The sequence below is a fragment of the Haliotis rufescens genome, unplaced genomic scaffold (assembly GCF_023055435.1).
Source record: "Haliotis rufescens isolate VD_foot unplaced genomic scaffold, xgHalRufe1.0.p SCAF_17, whole genome shotgun sequence".
Classification (NCBI taxonomy): Eukaryota; Metazoa; Mollusca; class Gastropoda; order Lepetellida; family Haliotidae; genus Haliotis; species Haliotis rufescens.
Window position 1 is genome coordinate 18,190,820 of NW_025963857.1, and position 22,544 is coordinate 18,213,363.

General features: G+C 41.6%; 1 protein-coding gene across 1 annotated transcript; it reads right to left on the reverse strand.

The window, feature by feature from the left end:
* Window positions 1-3,083: 3,083 nt before the first annotated feature.
* Window positions 3,084-10,801, reverse strand: LOC124137989. Its single transcript, XM_048397656.1, has 7 exons — window positions 10,703-10,801; window positions 9,830-9,928; window positions 8,537-8,607; window positions 6,474-6,614; window positions 5,973-6,087; window positions 5,057-5,129; window positions 3,084-4,046 (listed from the first exon to the last, which is right to left on the reverse strand). The coding sequence occupies exons 1-7, from the start codon at window positions 10,718-10,720 to the stop codon at window positions 3,889-3,891; spliced, it is 675 nt and encodes a 224-aa protein (XP_048253613.1). The 5' UTR covers window positions 10,721-10,801; the 3' UTR covers window positions 3,084-3,888.
* Window positions 10,802-22,544: the final 11,743 nt, after the last annotated feature.

Genomic DNA, 22,544 nt, shown 5'->3' on the forward strand with positions numbered 1-22,544 from the left:
TAAACTGCGGCATGGTATCTCAGTGAGCTAGCACTATAATGGCATCAGTCCGGACTAGTACAAGCAGCCACACAAACACACACACGTACATGCACGTCGCTATATAAGTGCAATAATCTTGGACGCGACGTTAAACACCATTTCACCTCACCTCATTACTTCAATCACATCACACTGACACGAGAGACATGACTTCACGAGCCCTCTTGCTCAAAAGCATCGGCAAAAACTTTCAAAAGTTATAACTGTTTGGTTGTGATTCATTTAAACGTTGACTATGTTTTCGGTTCATTGAGGTATGAATCGGAAAAGCGATGCACAAAGTCAGTAACCAGTCAACGGAGAGTAACATCAAACCAAGTCCATAGAACCTGGCAATCAAGGCACGAGACGAGAAGAACAAATAGATCAGGGAGACGGTTGTTTCAAATGACACGGTCAGTAACCACCAGAACACGTGACTAATTCAAGTAATCAGAATGCAGGAATTGCAATGAACACAACGAAAAAAATTGGTTATTAACAAATGCTTATGATATAGTCGGAATCGTACAGTATTATCCGCTTTTTGTAGTAACATAATTAAGCACACAATTAACACGGTAAAAGATTTAAATGATATGGAATGAAAAAGTTTTGTAACTTGTTTTCAACCGCAGTATTCACTGAAATATCTCAAAATCATTTTCACAGTATCAATTGTTACATGACCATAACGTTTATAAAGCCAGCGGACAGAGTGCTGAATCTGCACACAAAAAATGATTCGACGTTATAAGCGCCCCGCTCTAATAAGCGCCCACGGCGATATTTGCAAATATATTGGCTAGTGAACAATCCCAAATCAGCACCCCTTCCGATTGATCAATGTACACAGGACTTATTTATTCGTGTATAATACGCACTCGTGTGTTATATGCACCCTCAATTATGGGCAATTAAATTATGGAAAAATATATCTGTCGTATGTAAACATTTCAGGCTGTCAGCATAAACCACGAAATTTACGATCTTCCAACTCTGTTTTTTCCCCACCAAAATAATGTTCTAATTAAAGCCCCTTATTTCTAATTTTGAGAGCGCCCTGAGCGTTTATTACGTCGAATACGGTATTACATTACCGCAATTGATAACTGGTCTATTAGCTATGAGAGGTATTGGCAACAAGGTAGAGTGTGGATTATTGTCAAACATTTATCTATTCCGCTAGGAAAAGAGGGGCCACAACTTTGTACATGAGTGTTCGAATGTGTTTGTACAGTCCTATATAACTATCCCATTTCTAAGTGACCCATGAAGATCCAGGGTAGAATAAATCTTCAGCAACCCATTTGTGCCGTAGGATCGGTGCTCATGATATCAAACACTGGATTGTTGCTTTTAGAAGTAAATTTTTTTATGCCTGGAATACTTGAACGCCTTCACTATCTTGTCATCTTTGAGCAGAAGACTACAAGGTTTACAATAATACCTTTGTAACTTTGAAATGAGATGCCACTGTCCACCACGTCCATCGCAGTTACGGCGGGATGAGGATCACGTGAGAACAGGACTGACAACAGATTGTGTGTCGTCATGCCAACGAGGTGGACATTGCTCATGCTATCAACCACTGGTCTGCCATCTCGTGACTCCAGCGGTAAACAACATGCACTCACTGATGTCAGACTGTTTGGGTGATGAACGACCCCAAGGTGTCGGGGAATTTACTTCATCATGTCGGGAGTTTACTTCATCATGTTAGGGAGTTAACTTCATGTCAGGGAGTTTATTTCATCATGTCGAGGAGTTTACTCATGTCAGGGAGTTTACTTCATCATGTCAGGGAGTTTATTTCATCGTGTCGGGGAATTTACTTCATCATGTCGGGAGTTTACTTCATCATGTCGGTGAGTTTACTTCATCATGTTAGGGAGTTAACTTCATGTCAGGGAGTTTATTTTATCGTGTCGGGGAATTTACTTCATCATGTCGGGAGTTTACTTCATCATGTCGGGGAGTTTACTTCATCATGTCGGGAGTTTGCTCATGTCAGGGAGTTTACTTCATCGTGTCGGGGAGTTCATACAGGGAAGTATACGAGAAACCCTTATTTTTGTAGCATGTATGTCGACATGTTAGTTTATTTGAAATTTCAAGCCACGCATTTACCGAAACGAAACATAAAAATCATGTGCGTGGAATGTTGATGCTATTCTTTTCCAGCAATAAGAGATACTTTAAAATCGTCTTGCTATTCTGAGACTTAGTCACGTTTCGTAATGCAGATAGCCCATGACATTCCAGGGTGGAATTTGGGTCAAGCCTGTCACGCGCAGTCTTTCAACTTCACATTGCTGTTACAATATATTGTTCAACACGATTAAATATGAGGCTTCTATAAAGTATGACTTTGCCCAATAAACAACACATGTAAAACAACGGGTTTGATATGAGAAATTTGTAATTAGTTGTCTTCATAATCACATCTATGACCCTTGCTGGGCATAGTTGAGCCCAGTATTGTTTCAAATAGTTCACTGTATGTAATGTATGATTCATACCGTTTCATGCGGCGGTTTACGGTTCTACATGGTCTATTTCTTTGACAGAAGTTTTTCAGCTTCCGGCATGGATTATACACCCGTATATGTTCTTTGCTTCTGGATACATTGGAATCAACAGGTTGGTCTGTAGTTTGCAATTATTTTCCTAAAAGATAATACGGTTCCATGATATCTTCACGATGTTTGGGTTGACCATAGCAACATTCTCCGAAACATACTTCAAATCTAAACTGGAAGCAATCACAACACAAACCCAGATAACCAAACGGAACCGTACACAAGAGTGAGTGAGGGAGTTGGGTTCAACGCCGTTTTGAATAGTGTTCCGTGTCAGCTTGATGTGGGAGGAAAGCCCGAAGTGATGCAGGTCTTAGACCGAACAGGGGTTTTGTGCTGAAAACAAAATCGGGGCGAACCGGGATTCAAACACATAGGTTTCTGGCGTGCCCAAGGGACACAACTCTGCAAAACGAATTAGAGTGCCTTAGGCGACCTTGCCTCCGTACACAACTGTAAGTAACTATCATACAACAAAGATGTTTTAGATGAGATATGTATTGCGGAACATTCCATGAAGAAACAGTGGCAATATTACACAATATATCACAAACTACAAAATACATGCACAATAAACGACAATTAAAAAACAAAGGTACCTTCAACATACAAAGGAGGTACATTATAACAATTTTTATGAAAATAAGTGTATCACAATGATATGGAAACAATATGAGAAGTGAGCAAAACTATTGTAATGTTGTACATACAAGGAATTTGTTTGTAATTGTTGATATGATAACAGATCTTTGAAGTTGTTTCTGGATAGCTGTTGATAAAATTATTAAGAAGTGTTCTTTATCATGATTGAGGATTATTTGTGATCCTCTTTCTTGGTTGTATTTTATACAAGACAGTGCGTGATGTTGCTCATCTTCTAAGACATCACATGTTTCACAGAGACGCTGTTCCAATGGGGTTGGTGGTTTTGTATATCTACCAAATTTTCAACATTTAGTTTGTGATGACTTAAACGAAGTTTTGAGAAAAGTGACCTATGACCTTTATTTTTACAATATGTAAGATAATTCTCAATATTTATAGATGACTTGACCAAACTGTGTGTTCTTAACTTGCTTGCTTAATAATTGCGTGAATTTTTACATTTGAACTGAAGTTTATTAACAGTGTTTCTTTTATTGTGCTTTCCAAAGATAACTACGTTAATAACAACAAATTTGTACTTTTCACCAATTCTCTCCTCCCATAGCTTACACTTCCTTCCTCTGCACATAACATTATATTGCAGGGAACAAGTGATGCTCTGCAGCAACTCCTTGTTTCATCATGTCGAGGAGTTTACTTCATCCTCGGAGAGTTCATCAGGTGCATCTGCTACTCGCTCAGCCGAGTACATGACGTCTGTCCTGACCGCGTACTTCCGTCCCTCCATCACCTCCGACCCCTCGTGGAGAATGTCGTGTTGGAATATCAGCGCTGACCCTGTGGAGGAGGGTCGCAGGGCAAGGTCAAACATCAACATACAGGGCAAGGTCAAACATTGGCAGGGCAAGGTCAAATATCAAAATACAGGGCAAGGTCAAACATCAAAATACAGGGCAAGGTCAAACATTGGCAGGGAAAGGTCAAACATCAAAATACAGCAACACATTTAACAGCAATTTAACATTTAATAGTTTAACAGCAATATGCACTGATCTGTTCTTACTTCTTTCTACACAATATGGACGAATCCCATAATGTTTTCAAATCTGCGTCTAAGGGCTACAGCAATATTAGGCGTAGAACACTGAACTAATTGCACCAGAGGTCTACAATCGCCTTTCTTCGGTGATATAAAAGCTTGAGTGACGAGGATGTGATACCCCAGCGAGTGATAACCCAGCTCGTCTTACAGTGACTGTTCCATTAGGATACAATTAATATTTATTTGAACACCTTCTTGTACCTTTTTACACCGTTTAGGAGATTTTTACAAAGACTGAAAGATGGACCTGCATGAATGTTTCTTAATGTAATGTTCAGGAACAAAAGCAACTCTTTCACACCTGATGTGCGCTTCGGCCAGTGGATATTTTTAATACATGTCGAATACATTCAGATGAAGCAAATGAAATTGAGAGTCAGGGACCATTCTGGCGTGGAAGGGGTGGGATTTCTATAAGAGACACGGTATTTCCTTCTGTCACTGCTTCAAAACACGCAAATATATGGGGGGTAACAATATTGTTTCACTGTATTTTTCAACGTGTTATGTTGTGTTGTGGTTTGGTTTGGTTTGGTTTGGTGGCGTGTGCTGGCGTGGCGTGGCGTGGCGTGGCGTGGGGTGTGCTGGCGTGGCGTTGCGTTGCGTGGCGTTGCGTGGCGTTGCGTTGCGTTGCGTGGCGTGGTAATTATATATTGATATGTTTAGTCATTTTGAAGAAGAGGGGGTTTCTACGTTTATCGCTAACTAATGGATGGAATATTCTGTAAATATTGTACAACGGTACCTTGCCTGGGTACAATTGGCACCTTCTGAACAGCATCACTGGAAAAGAAAGTTGTGCATCCTCCCTGAAAGCCCTGTAAATATATAACTGCAATGCTAGACAATAACCAGTCTCGGATTTCCACAGTCAGTATGTCAATAGCAGTAAAGTCTCCTGTATCTGAATCTGAGCGTAATCTACACACGCTGTGAGCTTCTTAAAAACAGGGGTTTAACAGAACATTTCGAAAATGATGCAGCCACCCCACCTTATTCAGATGCAGCTGTACAGTGATGTAGCCACTCCGGCCTCACCTCATTCAGATACAACTGTACAGTGATGTAGCCACTCCGGCCTCACCTCATTCAGATACAGCTGTACAGTGATGTAGCCACCCCACCTCATTCAGGTACAGCTGTACAGTGATGTAGCCACCCCACCCTCACCTCATTCAGATACAGCTGTACAGTGATGTAGCCACCCCACCCTCACCTCATTCAGATACAGCTGTACAGTGATGTAGCCACCCCACCCCACCTCATTCAGGTACAGCTGTAGTGATGTAGCCACCCCACCCTCACCTCATTCAGATGCAGCTGTACAGTGATGTAGCCACTCCGGCCTCACCTCATTCAGGTACAGCTGTACAGTGATGTAGCCACCCCACCCTCACCTCATTCAGATGCAGCTGTACAGTGATGTAGCCACTCCGGCCTCACCTCATTCAGGTACAGCTGTACAGTGATGTAGCCACCCCACCCTCACCTCATTCAGATACAGCTGTACAGTGATGTAGCCACCCCACCTCATTCAGGTACAGCTGTACAGTGATGTAGCCACCCCACCCTCACCTCATTCAGATACAGCTGTACAGTGATGTAGCCACCCCACCCTCACCTCATTCAGATACACCCGAACAGTGATGTAGCCACCTCACCTCATTCAGATACAGCTGTACAGTGATGTAGCTTCGCTCCATGTTTTTCTTGGTGTAGATCCCATCCTTGTGAATCCTGAAATATTCTCCAGGTTCGTAGCGGAGGAAGCGAAGTCTGAAGACATAGATGCTTATTACTCGTTAGAAGAAAACATAAATCACAAAAATGTGGGTCAGCGTGTCAACTCAGGACCCTATCATAAGACTGTGTTATCATAGGAAAAATAAGAAATTGCCTGCCAAAAAGATTACATTGTTGAAGGGTTTTTCTATTTAAAAATCAGGCTCAAATTCTGAAATAAACAAATATCTGGTTTTGCAGCTGCAGCTGAAACACATCGAAATACCCCAAACCAGGTCTCTCCCCCCCCCTCCCCCACCCCCCACCCCACCCCCCACCTCCCCGAATTTTCAAAGTGTCGGTCCTTTAGTAACCACCAGATGGATAACACTGATGCAGTCAAAGTACATTTATGTGGAAGACACACAGCAGCAATCTACCTTTCATTCAGACCCAAAGCCTTCCTCCCGTTAAACACCTCGGGGATATATGTCTTCACCCTGTTCCATAGTTTCTCCGACTCCTTCGTCGACTCCCACATATATCGGGAACTGTTTCTCAATTCCGGTTTCGATTCCTGCCTGGAGAAAGCACAGAATTAACTTCCATCTAAAACATTTCCGTCATATAATGCATGTCACCTTCAACATCTCATGATACAACATATATCAGACTTCTCTCACATCATATATGTGTTGTATCTGATATATCTACCACCTGCAGTACAATGAATTGTCACATGTTTCCTTAGTGATGTGTATTTTATCTATTTCCTTAGTGGTGTGTGTTGTATCTAATATATCTCCCACCAACAGTACACGGAATTGTCACATGTTTCCTTAGTGACGTGTGTTATCTTTTTCCTCAGTGGTGTGTGTTGTATCTAATATATCTCAAGCCAACAGTACAAGGAATTGTCACATGTTTCCTTAGTGACGTGTGTTATCTTTTTCCTCAGTGGTGTGTGTTGTATCTAATATATCTCAAGCCAACAGTACAAGGAATTGTCACATGTTTCCTTAGTGACGTGTGTTATCTGTTTCCTTAGTGGTGTGTGTGTTTTGTATCTAATATATCGACCATCTACAGTACAAGGAATTGTCACATGTTTCCTTAGTGACGTGTGTTATCTGTTTCCTTAGTGGTGTGTGTTGTATCTAATATATCTCAAGCCAACAGTACAAGGAATTGTCACATGTTTCCTTAGTGACGTGTGTTATCTGTTTCCTTAGTGGTGTGTGTGTTGTATCTAATATATCGACCACCTACAGTACAAGGAATCGTCACGTGTTTCCTGAGTGACGTGTGTTATCTGTTTCCTTAGTTGTGTGTGTGTTGTATCTAATATATCGACCACCTACAGTACAAGGAATTGTCACATGTTTCCTTAGTGACGTGTGTTATCTGTTTCCTTAGTGGTGTATGTGTTGTATCTAATATATCGACCATCTACAGTACAAGGAATTGTCACATGTTTCCTTAGTGACGTGTGTTATCTGTTTCCTTAGTGGTGTGTGTGTGTTGTATCTAATATATCGACCATCTACAGTACAAGGAATTGTCACATGTTTCCTTAGTGACGTGTGTTATCTGTTTCCTTAGCGGTGTGTGTTGTATCTAATATATCTCCCACCAACAGTACAAGAAATTGTCACATGTTTCCTTAGTGATGTGTATTTTATCTATTTCCTTAGTGGTGTGTGTTGTATCTAATATATCTCCCACCAACAGTACAAGGAATTGTCAAATGTTTCCTTAGTGACGTGTGTTATCTTTTTCCTCAGTGGTGTGTGTTGTATCTAATATATCTCCAACCAACAGTACAAGGAATTGTCACATGTTTCCTTAGTGACGTGTGTTATCTGTTTCCTTAGTTGTGTATGTGTTGTATCTAATATATCGACCACCTACAGTACAAGGAATTGTCACATGTTTCCTTAGTGACGTGTGTTATCTGTTTCCTTAGTGGTATGTGTGTTTTGTATCTAATATATCGACCATCTACAGTACAAGGAATTGTCACATGTTTCCTTAGTGACGTGTGTTATCTGTTTCCTTAGTGGTGTGTGTTGTATCTAATATATCTCAAGCCAACAGTACAAGGAATTGTCACATGTTTCCTTAGTGACGTGTGTTATCTGTTTCCTTAGTTGTGTGTGTGTTGTATCTAATATATCGACCACCTACAGTACAAGGAATCGTCACGTGTTTCCTGAGTGACGTGTGTTATCTGTTTCCTTAGTTGTGTGTGTGTTGTATCTAATATATCGACCACCTACAGTACACGGAATTGTCACATGTTTCCTTAGTGACGTGTGTTATCTGTTTCCTTAGTGGTGTGTGTGTGTTGTATCTAATATATCGACCATCTACAGTACAAGGAATTGTCACATGTTTCCTTAGTGACGTGTGTTATCTGTTTTCTTAGTGGTGTGTCTTGTATCTGATATATTTTCCATCGATAATACAGTACAAAAAGGAACTTGTGTTGCATGTTACATACCGATCGCCAAGAGTGACCAGAGCTCTTTTATACCCTTTCTGCTCGGTCTTCTCGATGAACCACTGACATTCCTGCAGAAATAATTAATCTGAGTATATTGAAGCGACACGAGGTGGGATGGAGTGTAGGGAAGGGAAGAATTGAGACGGGAAGGAATGGAGTGTGATGGGGAAGGGTAGAGGTGAAACAGGGAGGGGTGTATTGTATTGGGGAAGGGTAGAGGTGAAACAGGGAGGGGTGTATTGTAGTGGGTAAGGGTAGAGGTGAAACAGGGAGGGGTGGAGGTGAAACAGGGAGGGGTGGAGTGTAGTGGGGAAGGGTAGAGGTGAAACAGGGAGGGGTGGAGCGTAGTGGGGAAGGGTAGAGGTGAAACAGGGAGGGGTGTAGTGTAGTGGGGAAGGGTAGAGATGAAACAGGGAGGGGTGTATTGCAGTGGGGAAGGGTACAGGTGAAACAGGGAGGGGTGTAGTGTAGTGGGGAAGGGTAGAGGTGAAACAGGGAGGGTGTAGTGTAGTGGGGAAGGGTAGAGGTTAAACAGGGAGGGTGTAGTGTAGTGGAGAAGGGTAGAGGTGAAACAGGGAGGGGTGTAGTGTAGTGGGGAAGGGTAGAGGTTAAACAGGGAGGGGTGTAGTGTAGTGGAGAAGGGTAGAGGTGAAACAGGGAGGGGTGTAGTGTAGTGGGGAAGGATAGAGGTGAAACAGGGAGGGTGTAGTGTAGTGGGGAAGGATAGAGGTGAAACAGGGAGGGGTGTAGTGTAGTGGGGAAGGATAGAGGTGAAACAGGGAGGGTGTAGTGTAGTGGGGAAGGGTACAGGTGAAACAGGGAGGGGTGGAGCGCAGTGGGGAAGGGTAGAGGTGAAACAGGGAGGGTGTAGTGTAGTGGGGAAGGGTAGAGGTGAAACAGGGAGGGGTGGAGCGCAGTGGGGAAGGGTACAGGTGAAACAGAGTGAGGTAGAGAGTAGTGGGGAAGGGTAGAGGTGAAACGGGGAAGGTGGAGAGTAGTGGGGAAGGGTAGAGGTGAAACAGGGAGGGATGGAGAGTAGTGGGGAAGAGTAGAGGTGAAACGGAGATGGATAGAGGTGTAGTGGATTGGACAGAGTTACAGTAGGGATAGGTGACGAATACTCGTTATAGATACGATGTGTTTTATTTATATTGGTTGTGACAAATACTCTCTAAGTATAGTTAAGGTGATAAGTTTTGGTAGTGGTTATAAAAAAAATACTCTTTAGGTATTGTTTCGGTGGCTCTCTGATCCTCAATGTTATATTCGACACTGTTGTATTTTTCTCACCTCTGGTGACAGGACATTTTCCAAAACAAACGCAAGTTTGTGTTTAGAGTCCTCTGGAAGATCGACTTTCTTGTACACAATATCTGGCTTGTCACTGATCTGGATATCAAGAAAATATACTGTGAACTAGAAATGAAGTTAGTATTTAACTGTACCGATATACTGATTTTCCTATACTTTTTAGGATTTTTTTATATTCACAGAAAGTATTTGAAATGAGTAGAATTAATACCATGTGAATATTCAAAGGAATTGCTTGAATTTTGCAATGTATGAAAAGAGCCAAGTACAGTTATGGCTTGTGTTTTTTTCAACCGTCTACACCATTCTGCCACACGAGAAACCTATCAACGGTGCATTTGTCCCTGAACGTGGTCCTCATAGATAACAAACATGTGAAAATTAGAGATCAGACAGTTATGTTAGAAGTAGGCGTCCCAATGGGCACCAATGTTTGCTCCTACACTTTTCACTTGATACAGGAGCTCACTGACATCGATATCATGGTCATCGATCCACGCAATTGGGATACGATGACATGCATCAAAGAGCCTGACCACGTCACTCGATCTCGTTTGTCGCCCAAAACGACAAGCATAGTCGCCTTTTACGGCAAGCATGGGTTGCTGATGACCAACTCTACCCCGACTCGCGGATCTTATGTCTCTCAGACGTGTGAGACATTGTAATAATGAACTGAAGCAATGGAAACGAACATCCTCTAGACAGATTGAACCTGATGCCGAACACTCACAGACAACTCGACCTGATCTAGACAGATGGGACCTACTGCCGAACACTCACAGACAACTAGACTCAACCAGAGGAACACACAACAATAGATCTAGACAGATGGAACAGCTGAACACTCACAGACTGTTTCGCGCCCATGCTCCGGTGATTCAGCCGATGATCAGTATTTTCCAAATTTCTCTCTCCTGTCTTTCTTCTGGGAAATCCCTTTTTCCTAATTATAGCAGCAACTGCGCAGAATATTTGCCACCATTTGATTGGTTGCCGCGGTTTCGTACAAATATGCTGATGGTTCGTGTACTCTATCGATTAGTTTGCTTCACATTCTCCTTTCTGTGCCTGGTGTGTGTGTTTGTGTGTGTGTTTGTGTGTGTGTGTGTGTGTTTGTGTGTGTGTGTGTGTGTGTGTGTGTGTGTGTGTGTGTGTGTGTGTGTGCTTATACTATATATATATATATATATGTTACGACCGGCAGTAGCGCGAACTGACAGAAAAAAACGGTGCACAGGTATAGTATCTAAAGCGCTGTTGACTTAGTTCGAGATGCACACAATGCTAAATATGACGGCTAGTCGTCCCCTGTGCCCATTAACCGAAAAATAGGCCATTTACCCACTAAAGGGTGTCACCGACTTTTTATTGTTGTCCACAGAGTTTGTGTCAAATATTAAATTAGCAGTCTGTGAATGTATTATTGTTGACATATTTATTTTTAAGAATTGACTTCAATATGTTTTGCGTTTATGGTGTTACAGACGTAAAACTAAGTGTACACACCTGTTTAACCCCCCTCCCCACAAGAACAAATATTGAAGTCAATTCTTAATACCAGGTCATTCTCAGTGGGATTTCGCGTGACTTGGTTTGTGTATATATTACATATTACGTGTTATTTGTGAGTATATAATAATATTAGTTTATAAATTCCACAGTCATGGCGCAATACTGCACTCACTCATACACTTGATTATATATCCACTAATCAGGAAAATAATTAGTAAAATGATAATATTTTGATTGGTTTAAGTTTTGCAACTGCTTCACCCACAGGATTTTGTAAAGCGAAATTCGAGTATCAAACGACCCTTAAATTGGAAACCTCGTCCTGTGGTGTATCAGTTCTAAGGACGGCAAGCATGGACATAATTTCATCTGTCATCGTCTGTTGGTGTGACATGCCGAACTGTCCATGTGTATGCAGTCTGTCAGTACAATCTCCCCTAAAAATATTATAATCCATATTATCACTGGTAAACGAAGAATAATTAATTAATTTGTGTTTCGGTGTAGTAATGTCCTATTTTGTTTAAAAAATAAATCTATACGATTAACTCCGTCGCATCCATCCTCTGACGTTTAACACGCGCAATGATATCACCATTGACCAATCAAATGGCCTAAAATATTTTTGGCGTATGATAATGAAAATAGATTCTCGGATTTCCTCGCCAAATAGGAAGTAATGACAGGCATAAATTGACAGTAGACGTATTTTCCCGACTCAGTAGACAGTGACACACAACTAGTGAGTATGTGTTTGTATGTTCTGCGGTAAACTGACACAGACATCACAAGGCATGACACAATCCCCAGGTTGAGGTATGATTTCATGTTTCACGTCTTGACCTGTCAACATTCAAGGTTCTGCCACCGTTGGACTGTTTGGCGATGTGTAATGAAACGGTGACTGGACAATCCGTACACAAACGTTTTGGGCGGACTCGTACCCAACTGTTAGATACCCGTACCCACTCCTGCCTAATCAACTTGTTGGATCGTACCCAAGTGTTGGATACGCGTACCCACTCCTACCTAATCAACTTGTTGACTCGTACCCAAATGCTGGATACCCGTACCCACTCCTACCTAATCAACTTGTTGACTCGTACCCAAGTGTTGGATACCCGTACCCACACCCACCTAATCAACTTGTTGACTCGTACCCAAAAAGCGAATCCGTACCCAGTGAAAATATTTAATTTAAAACATTAAACATTATTCGGATTAAACAAGTTTTCAATGAATATTGTAGACTTTGATTGATTTGTGTTTCTTATAACGACACATCGCCGACTGTGTAAACTTCTTGTAACGATTAGGGGCGGTCGGGTAGTCTAGTGGTTAAAGCGTTCGCTCGTCACGCCGAAAACCCGGGTTCGATTCCCGACATGGGTACAATGTGTGAAGCCCATTTCTGGTGTCCCCCGCCGCGATATTGCTGGAATATTGCTAAAAGCGGCGTAAAAAACCATACTCACTCACTCTTGTAACGATTCCTTGACCTGTGCCTAACTGCAGATCTATCCCAGAAACTCGCTGGCCTATAAAGGTCACGCTAACACTGGTAATATATGTAGAGAATATTATATGAGTGTTCATGTCATACCATGTTGACGACACGAGTGTCTAAATACCGGAATTTAGGCACGAGTGTCGTAAACATAGTATGATAGGAACACGAATATAATGTTCTATTTATTACCGAAGAAGATGTCTACATACAGACACGAAGTTTAGTGTTTACCTGTGAGGAGAGCAAGTCGAAACAGCAGCGGAACCACAATTCAATCTTAAGCAATGACATCGTTTCTAGTGTGACGTCATTCCGACCTCACGTCACAATAAAATTCGAATGACATCAACAATATCGTCCGGATGACGGAAACAATCCACTGTTGTCTCGTGACGTGATATGACCCTGGGGCACCTATGATTTTTATGAACCCCGATAAGTTTGCCCTCGTAGTTAACAAATAAGCTTTATTGTAGTGTTTTAAATGAAAGAGCGACTCCTAGTCCGAGAGCAACAATATTATTTGTGATGAACCAAATTATTTTTTCACCGAGGGCTCTCAACGGCTAGTCGACCACGCTAGCTCGTTAACCAGCATCACAGACACCAGAAAGCTGCAGAGGAAACACGTACTGTTTTATAAAGAGAGAGATGATGTGCGTCAATCAATCAGCGTTTATTCAGAATGTAGACCATCCAGTCCATTGTTCACAAAATGCATTGTGTTATTACATAACAATTCAAGTTACAACAATGGTCATAGTATGTCCCTAAAAATAATAGTAACCATACCTATCAATACACACAGTCCATAACACCTCTACATTAAACTAAAATATAGATATGCCCCCACTTTCCAAGCTTCAACGTCACTGTTACACACAGTATTAATACATAGATGATCTTCAACTCCACGAAGATATGTATTGAGAGAGATGTTGCGAGATGTATTTGCATGAGATGGATCATCACAGGGAACACATCTTTGCTTGCACTTTATATACTGTAAATCTTGAAATTGCGTCTCCAAATTAATACGACTGCTGAACCCTAGCCAAAAATGGTACTCAATATCAATGCAACTCCCCGCCCCCCTCCAAAGTGGAATAATACATATCCTTAACTAAATCCAACGAAACAGCAAATAGCACCGCTTATTAGCGCTGAGTAGAGCACTTCACTGAAAGCAACACACAGTTTCTATGTTTATTCTGTTGACTGGCATTAAGGAAGGTCAAAGACAATAAAATAGTTGAACCAACAACAGTTCACTGATTGGTCTGCAGTGAGGGGAGCGTGAACATGACAGTCAAATAGAGCACCACTCACAGTGTACCTTACATACGTCGTTTGGGTTGTTGCCTGTTACTAAAAACTTAAAATACCCAAAATAGACACAACACTAGCTAGCCAAATAAATAAACAAACCGACCCAAACATAGCTAAAACTACCACACTAGCATACATACACGAAAATTGGCCAAATTGGTGTCACATTTACACGGACGGATCCTCAGATCCGACCTCCAAACACACAGGTTTCGGAGTCCATACCACACAACCAACTAAAACCACACAATCCTTCCGACTCCCAAACAACCAATCAATATTCACGGCAGAACTAATGGGCATGGCCTCAGCCCTCCATAATCAACAATCCAAAAACCACAAAAAAATCCTAATACTTACCGACTCCCTAAGTGGACTGCAAGCCCTCCAAAACAAAAATACCAAAAACCGACCTAAATTAATAAATCAAATACTTAAAAGCTCCAACGACCTAACTAAGGCAGGCAAACAAATAACCTTCTTGTGGATACCCGCCCACGTAGGAATATACGGTAATGAAAACGCCGATAAAGCAGCTAAACTATCCCTCAAAATCCCAGAAATAAGCTTAAACTTACCCATCTCAAAATCAGAAATTAAAAGTGTAAACAAGCAAAAAATCACCCAAAAATGGCATAACCTATATCTAAACTCAAATAGCCAAATCAAAAAAGTGCTCAGCAAACCACTAACCAAACCAAAAATTCTCCATCCATCCAAAAAAATCGACAGAGTAATCACTAAACTCCAAACAGGACACACCAACCTAAATAACCACCTAAAAAAATTTAAAAAACACACTACAGGTAACTGCCCACACTGCAAACAACCAGAAACCCCAGAACACGCACTCATCCACTGCACACACTACCTAACACATCGAACCGCATTACAAACCACCCTCAATCTAAACAAGGCTCTAACTCTAGAAGCAATACTAAACCCACAAAATAAACTAGAAAACTTCAAGGCCTTAGGCGTATTCTTAATCAAAACGGAACTAATAAAACGCATCTAAAAACACAATAACTCACCAAATCAAAATCACATAAACAAACAAACATCCACCATACCCAGCTCCCTTAGTTCTCCTCCCCAATCCCATCGGCATCTATTCCAAATCTCAAAATTCCCAAATTCTATATAAGCAACCCCTAAAACCCCCCTCTTGGGTTGCACAGACCACCTTCGCCCCTTTCGGACACACATTAAATGGCCTGGCCGGGCCCGTGTGCGAAATACGCATCAGTCGGAAAGCGCACGTTAAATCTCCAAAGTAAGTAAGTAAGTAAGTGCCTGTTATCGGCTGTGCTCCGTCTCTACGCCTCGCACATAATCGCAGAGCCTATGCAGCCTGTAACCATATTAACATCGACGTGTAATTCCATCGCTCCAGTTTAGAAATACTACATAAAAAACATCAACATGTATTCATATACAACTAAATTTTGTAAAGTAGGAATGAACTGTTATATATTCTTTCAAGAGTTGCCAATGAGAAAAAAAAACATTATTCGCAACAAATCCGGGCCGCTTGGGCATGACCTTCACCTTTCCTTTCTCATCCAGTATAAGCGCTCCGTCAGTCCAAGCGTAAGGCGTTTTATACATATTGTTCGGCTATGCACAATAATGTTCTTCTTATTGTTGCCTAACTGTTTTTAGTTTTGATTTATTATATCGCAGAATAGTATCCCCAATCTCAATGTTAGGGCCTAATGTCATCTCACCATGTCTACAGATTTACTGTCGCCCACGCGGCAATTACTAATTTAGCTTATTTTACTGGAAAACGTGTTTCAACTTTAATCTAGTCGCGTATGAAGACAATAAATTGTTTCAGTGCAAATCATGTGAAACGTGAAGGACCAGTAAGGCATATTTCATTCAAAATACGTTTGCACATTCTGCATGTTTATTTATATTATAAATATTAAAACTCTTCGCACCTGGATTGGAAGAATTGAACATTATAAAGAAAACTGCTATGTTCCTTTTCAGCTGACAGGCTGTTTGTGGAAGATGTATATAGTCAAGTGCTAAGGCCCCCTGTTTAGTTTAGACCTACATTGTAAATGTTGTGCACTAGACCATGGAGCCTGGTCACTACAGGCTTTACCCAAGCCTCTTAAAACTGGGGACAAATTTAATTTCTAATCTTAATAATATCATCTTGTTTCTCTAATCATACTGTTAAAATTATGTTTTACGTACTTATCTACTCTCTGTGGAATTCCTAACATATTAAATAGTAATGTCCAATATTTTTTAATTATATTTGCAGATAACCAATTGCTATAGAATATTGAGGCAACTGCTATATTATATTCTAACTCTTTACATGATAATGGGACTCACCAGACTCTGCACTGGACACAATGAAGTATCAACGTCTTTTCATTTCGGAATTGAAGTAGCAAGCGATAGCCTGTTGTCTGGTACCTTAAAGTATACTATAATGCATGTACTAATTCTTTTTACTGTAAACATATAACATGTTTTGCTTGAGCAATTCCTCCTGAAAAGCCCCCAAGTTTGAAACGCAAGTCTAGTAATATTGTGCTCTATGTAGTAAGTCCAATTAATAATAGTCACTATGACAACACTAAAATCCTGTTCGGACTAGTTGACCCATCATTTTTGGGCACAGACTGCTCATGTAATTCAATATATGGTGACAATGTTGCACGAGGTTCTGTGCTGTGTATTTCAATAACTTGCACATTTATGAACTTTAACCTTAATGTAATCCTTTAATCCAGTGATGCTCTATTTTTACATTTCTTTAATAACCTACAATTGTTATGAAGCTGTCATTTTTTGTGTGATCCCAGGAATAAAATCACCAGAAATGCATTCAAATTTTTTATCTGATTTTGAGCATGACCAACATGGAAGATATTTTTAAAATGTTGTTTTCTTCCACTACTCAGACATGTAAGTTATTGTACAGTAAGTCGTCTCTAGTGTAAAAACATGTCGATTCTTTTGTTTGCATATTTAGCTATTCCAGAACTGTTAGATGATATTAAATTGCCGTAGAAGGTATTTATTTCCATCTATAATGTCATTATGGTATACCAGTGTGTATGACAATTGTTTTGAAATTCATCAATAGCTTCAAATATGATCTATTGTATCCAGTGACTGACATGTAAGAAAGAAGAAAGTTAGGCAGCACCCAATCAGAGAGCGTACCATTAGACCCATGTGATCAAGTCCAATTCAACACATTGCCCTTGCGTATAATGGTCTCTGTCCAACGTTTTTCACGGATCTCTGTGGTTGAAAGCCAACTCATCATAACAGGTTTCTGATTATATTGCCTATTCACTTACACAAGATACACATTTTTGAGTAATAAACAGTTGAATGTAGAAATCTGTTAATGTTGACAGGAAGAGAACAATCATTATCTTAGGGTTATGTTAAATATCATTAAGGCTTTAATGACTTGTTGACAAATAAGGAATATACGCATTTATTCACATAGATATTCTGCCTTATGTTCAGACATTGCCACTTTATTCTGTTAACTTTATCATTCGAATCGACACTTTAACAACATGAAGAACGCATAACAGATTTAACGTCAGAAATATCGTTAATTGCAATAGTGAACCACTTAACTATCGAATCGATAGCTAAAAGTAGGAGTACTACTCCCACCGGACTCAATGCTGAAAGAAGTGTGAAACAACATACCATTTTGCTAATCAAGGGAAGGATAAATAGAGGTTATCACGCGAGTGTGTTTGGGGATGGTAAATATCCTGTATTAGGAATAAACATTGAATTTAGCGAGCCCGAAGTGATGCAGGTCTCAGACGTTTACCACTTCGGTGAAACCCACGAGCACGGGTATGGTGCTGACCAACCTAGAAACATATTCGGGGCGAACCGAGATTCGAACCCACAATCATAGGTTTCTGGCGTGCCCAAGGTACGCAACTCTGCACAGCGAATCGCGGCGCCTTAGACGACTGGGCCACCCGTGCCCCCTGTGAAGCAAAGAAGCGATTATACGCTTGTTGTTGCAGTGCGACGTATAACAATAACTTGGCAACTGAGCGGTCTAAGAGGGATAAATTGTGATGGGATCTTTTGTGAAGCGCAATAATGTAACCGGGGTTTGTGATGGCAAATACAAGGTCCAACACAGGCTACGGGTGTGAGTCTTTATTGCCTTATTAGTAGATAACAATGACACAAACATAGACCAACCCAACCACCCTCTACATTATAAGTAAACTAATCCAGAAGCCCATAATAGATATTGAACTAAGAACCTCCTTTCCTAACAACTTAAAATAATATTACAAACCTAAAGGACCTCAAATAGATAAAACATATATACAACAAAACTGTATGTTAATACTTGTGTCTGCCACATACTTCCCCCCACAGGAAAATGATGTCTCATCATTTGACCTTGCCGCTAACAAGATCGAGAAGAGTATCAGCCACTCGGTGTCGCTGATCCCGGAATCTATCATCAGCTAGCAGAGAATTGAGATAGTTGGCTCTGGCAAGCCATTCTGGATTTCCAGGATCACTTATGGCAGAAAGAACATATTCTCCACTTCTCATCCAGTTGGGCTGTGACCTGGTTCTGGTTGACCGCCGTGGCTGAGAAGCATCTTCTGGCTGCAAATTGGGTTGTTCTTCTCTGTCATCCTCACTACCTGTGGCCCCAGTCTCAGATCTGTCTTCATCTTGCTCGTTCTGGTGAACAGTATTATCAGTTGGCTCTTCTTCTTCCCTCCCTTCTTCAGTAGGAGTCTCATCTCCTTCTAAAGCTTCTTCTGACTCTCCTTCAGTTGGCCTTTCCACTGTGATCTCAGTAGGAACTGAAGGTTCTGAAGAACGGGTATAGCCAATTGCTGATTCCTCATCAGACAGATCTTCACTTGTTTCGACAGCCGTGTTCTTCCTCGGCTTAGGCACAGGTATTGGTACTTGTCGTCGTCTGGGTTTAATGGCTGGTGGCATTTTGACTGGCAAAGAACTAACTGGCAGCAAGAGGTTACGATGTAGCACTCTATTTCTTCCCTCTCCATTCTCCTTTCCAACCTCAAAGACAGGTATCGATGGATTGGGATGGCGCAGCACAACATATACATCTTCCTCCCATCTGTTAGCTAATTTATGTCTTCCATCAAAGGCCACAATCTTTACAAGGACTCGATCTCCTGGTTCCAACATTGCAGCTCTGGCCCTCTGGTCATAGTAAGTCTTCTGCTTGGCCTGAGATTTCTGAGATGCTGTTGAAGCTATGTCATAGGCTTGCCTCAAACGGTCCTTCAAGGATTTGGTGTACTCTGTTATGGACTTGCTTTCCTGAATTTCCATGTCCAATCCAAAAATAAGATCAACTGGTAGTCTTGGATGTCTTCCAAACATCAAGAAGAAGGGAGCTACAGATGTTGACTCATGGCGGGTACAGTTGTAGGCGTGGACGAGTGGACCTACATGCGCCTTCCAGTTCTTCTTTTCATTTGGTTCCAAAGTACCAAGCATGTTACAAAGAGTACGGTTGAACCGTTCTGTCATCCCATTGCCCATTGGATGGTATGGCGTTGTCCGGGACTTTTCTATTTTCAGAAGCTGGCACAATTCCTGCATCACCTTCCCTGTAAAATTGGCTCCTTGATCAGAATGGATTCTTTTTGGAAGACCATAATGGATGACAAAATTGCTGAAAAAGGCTTCTGCTGTTGTTTTTGCTGACATGTTCTTGGTTGGGTATGCTTGGGCGTAGCGAGTGAAGTGATCTGTCACAACCAAGACATGTTCTATTCCTCCTTTAGAGGGTTCTAGGGAAAGGAAGTCCATGCATACAAGCTCTAGTGGCTCGGAAGTCTTGATGCTGATTAAGGGAGCTTTGATGTTGGTTGGAGTTTTCCTCCTTAGACAACGCTCACAATGTTTTAGGTGGGTCTCCACGTCACGTGTTATCCCTGGCCAGTAGAATCTGTCCTGTAGAAGTGATACAGTCCCGTCTCTTCCAGGGTGTCCAACATTGTCATGGAGGCTCCTCATTGCCGCAGTTCTTAATCGAGAGGGTAGAACTAGCTGTTCCCGGTCTACGCCATTAACATTGGCGAATCTGTATAGAACTCCTCGCTTGAGTTTGAACTGACTGTAGTTCTTCATCAATGATGTCATTTCAGGATCCTTCAGGTAGTTCATCCGGTCTGGTCTTGCTCCATTCCTCAAGTGTGTGATAATTTCTACAAGGGCTTGATCTTTAGCCTGTGATCGTCTCCAGTCTCTGGCATTCTGTTCACATCTGTCCTCAGTTAAGTCAAGGTCTTCATCTTCAACCACATCTGCAGAGAGGCACAAACTTTCCACAAGATTCGTCACATGGGTTGAATGACAAATAGCTGTGACATAATCTTTGGCAATCTCACCCATGTCATCAGGGTCTTCCTTGACTGGTAACCTAGACAGAGCATCGGCATCACTGTTGGATTTCCCTGGGCTGTACTTAATGCTGAAATTATAGCTGGAGAGAGCAGCAAGCCATCTATGACCTGTGGCGTCTAATCGAGCACTTGTCAGCACATACGTCAATGGATTGTTGTCGGTAATAACCACAAAGTCATGACCCCACAAGTAGTCATGAAACTTCTCTGAGATAGACCATTTCAGACACAAAAACTCCAGCTTGTGTGCTGAATAATTTCTCTCAGAACGACTGAGTCCTCTACTTGCATAAGCTATTACTCGTGGCTGTCCGTCCTGCACCTGGTAGAGTACTGCACCTAATCCATGACCACTGGCATCTGTATGTAGTTCAAAGGGCTTGGTACAGTCAGCATATCCCAGAATTGGTGGCATGGAGAGTCGCTGCTTTAGTTCGTTGAAAGCACTCTGTTGGGCTTCCCCCCACATCCAGTTAACGTCCTTGGGTTGCTTTGACTTCTTTGAAGCTGACTTTGGCATTAACTCTGAAAGTGGTTTGGCAATTTTGGCAAAATCTTTGATGAATTTTCTGTAATAGCCAGCGAATCCTAGAAATTTCCTGACTTGTTCCGGGCTGGAAGGAGTTGGCCAATGTTGCACTTTGTCAATTTTCTCAGGGTCAGCTTCAATTCCATGTTCGGAAACAATGTACCCCACATACCGAACTTTTCTTTTGAAGAACTTGCACTTCTTGGTGGCTAGTTTGAGCCCACATTCTTGTATCCGCTGGAAAACTTGTTTGAGTCGTTCAATATGTTCTTCATACGTGTTAGAGAATATGATCAAATCATCGAGATAGATCAAACAGATGTTAAGGTGTAGGCCTTCAAGGATCGTTCCATGAGACGCTGGTAAGTGGCTGGGGCGTTGGTAAGTCCAAATGGCATACGATTGTACTCGTAGAATCCTAGAGGTCCTACAGTGAAGGCAGTTCTTTCTTTATGAGCTTCCTCGATCTCCACCTGGTGATAACCACTTTTCATGTCAAGGACTGAGAAGAACTTGTTTCCACCCAAACAATCCAGTAAGTCTTCAATCCTCGGTAGAGCGTAGGAATCTTTAATGGTTCGGTCATTAAGCTGGCGAAAATCTGCACACATCCTGAGACGCCCATCTTTCCTTCTGGCAAGTACAATATTGGATGCCCAAGGACTGTGTGACTTCCTGATTACTTCAGCTGAGAGTAGTGTTTGAAGATGGTTCCGAACTTCATCATACATTGCAGGTGGTATTCGGCGATGTCTCTGTTTGAAGGGAATTTCATCAACAATATCTATCCGATGATGCACCATGTTGCTACATCCAATGTCATCATCATGTTTGGAGAAGATGTCTGTGAACTTCATGATGATGTCAAGTCCCATCTGTATCTCTTCCCTTGTCAGGTCAGTGTCATCAACATCGACTTGGTTGATGATGTCATCTGGGTCACCTTGTTCTCCAGTGGGTAGCTCCGGAATAGATACAGGCTGAATCTCACACAACAGAGCTCTAGGAGGGACAACTACTGTTCTAGTTGTAATGTTAGAGATGTGCACATCCACTGGGTTCCGACTGTCATAGTTGTAAGATATAAGCGTAGGTGCTATGTCCAAATCCCGTGGTAATGAAGCAAAGCTGGTAGGTTGGAGTAAAGCACATATGACTGGTGAATTGAACCCCTTGGTTACTTGTCCTTTGATAACCATGTTGGTGTTGGGTGGAATGATGAGGTTCTTGTTCTCTGTGCTGCGAACAAATCCAAGGCAGTGTCCTCGTCGCTCCAGTTCTTTATCCCGTAATGCTAAAGTCCTGTAGGCTAAGTACCAAGGAGTGTGGAGATTGGCCTTCTGAAGAAAACGTGCTCCGTGTTGTAACTTACACTCATTC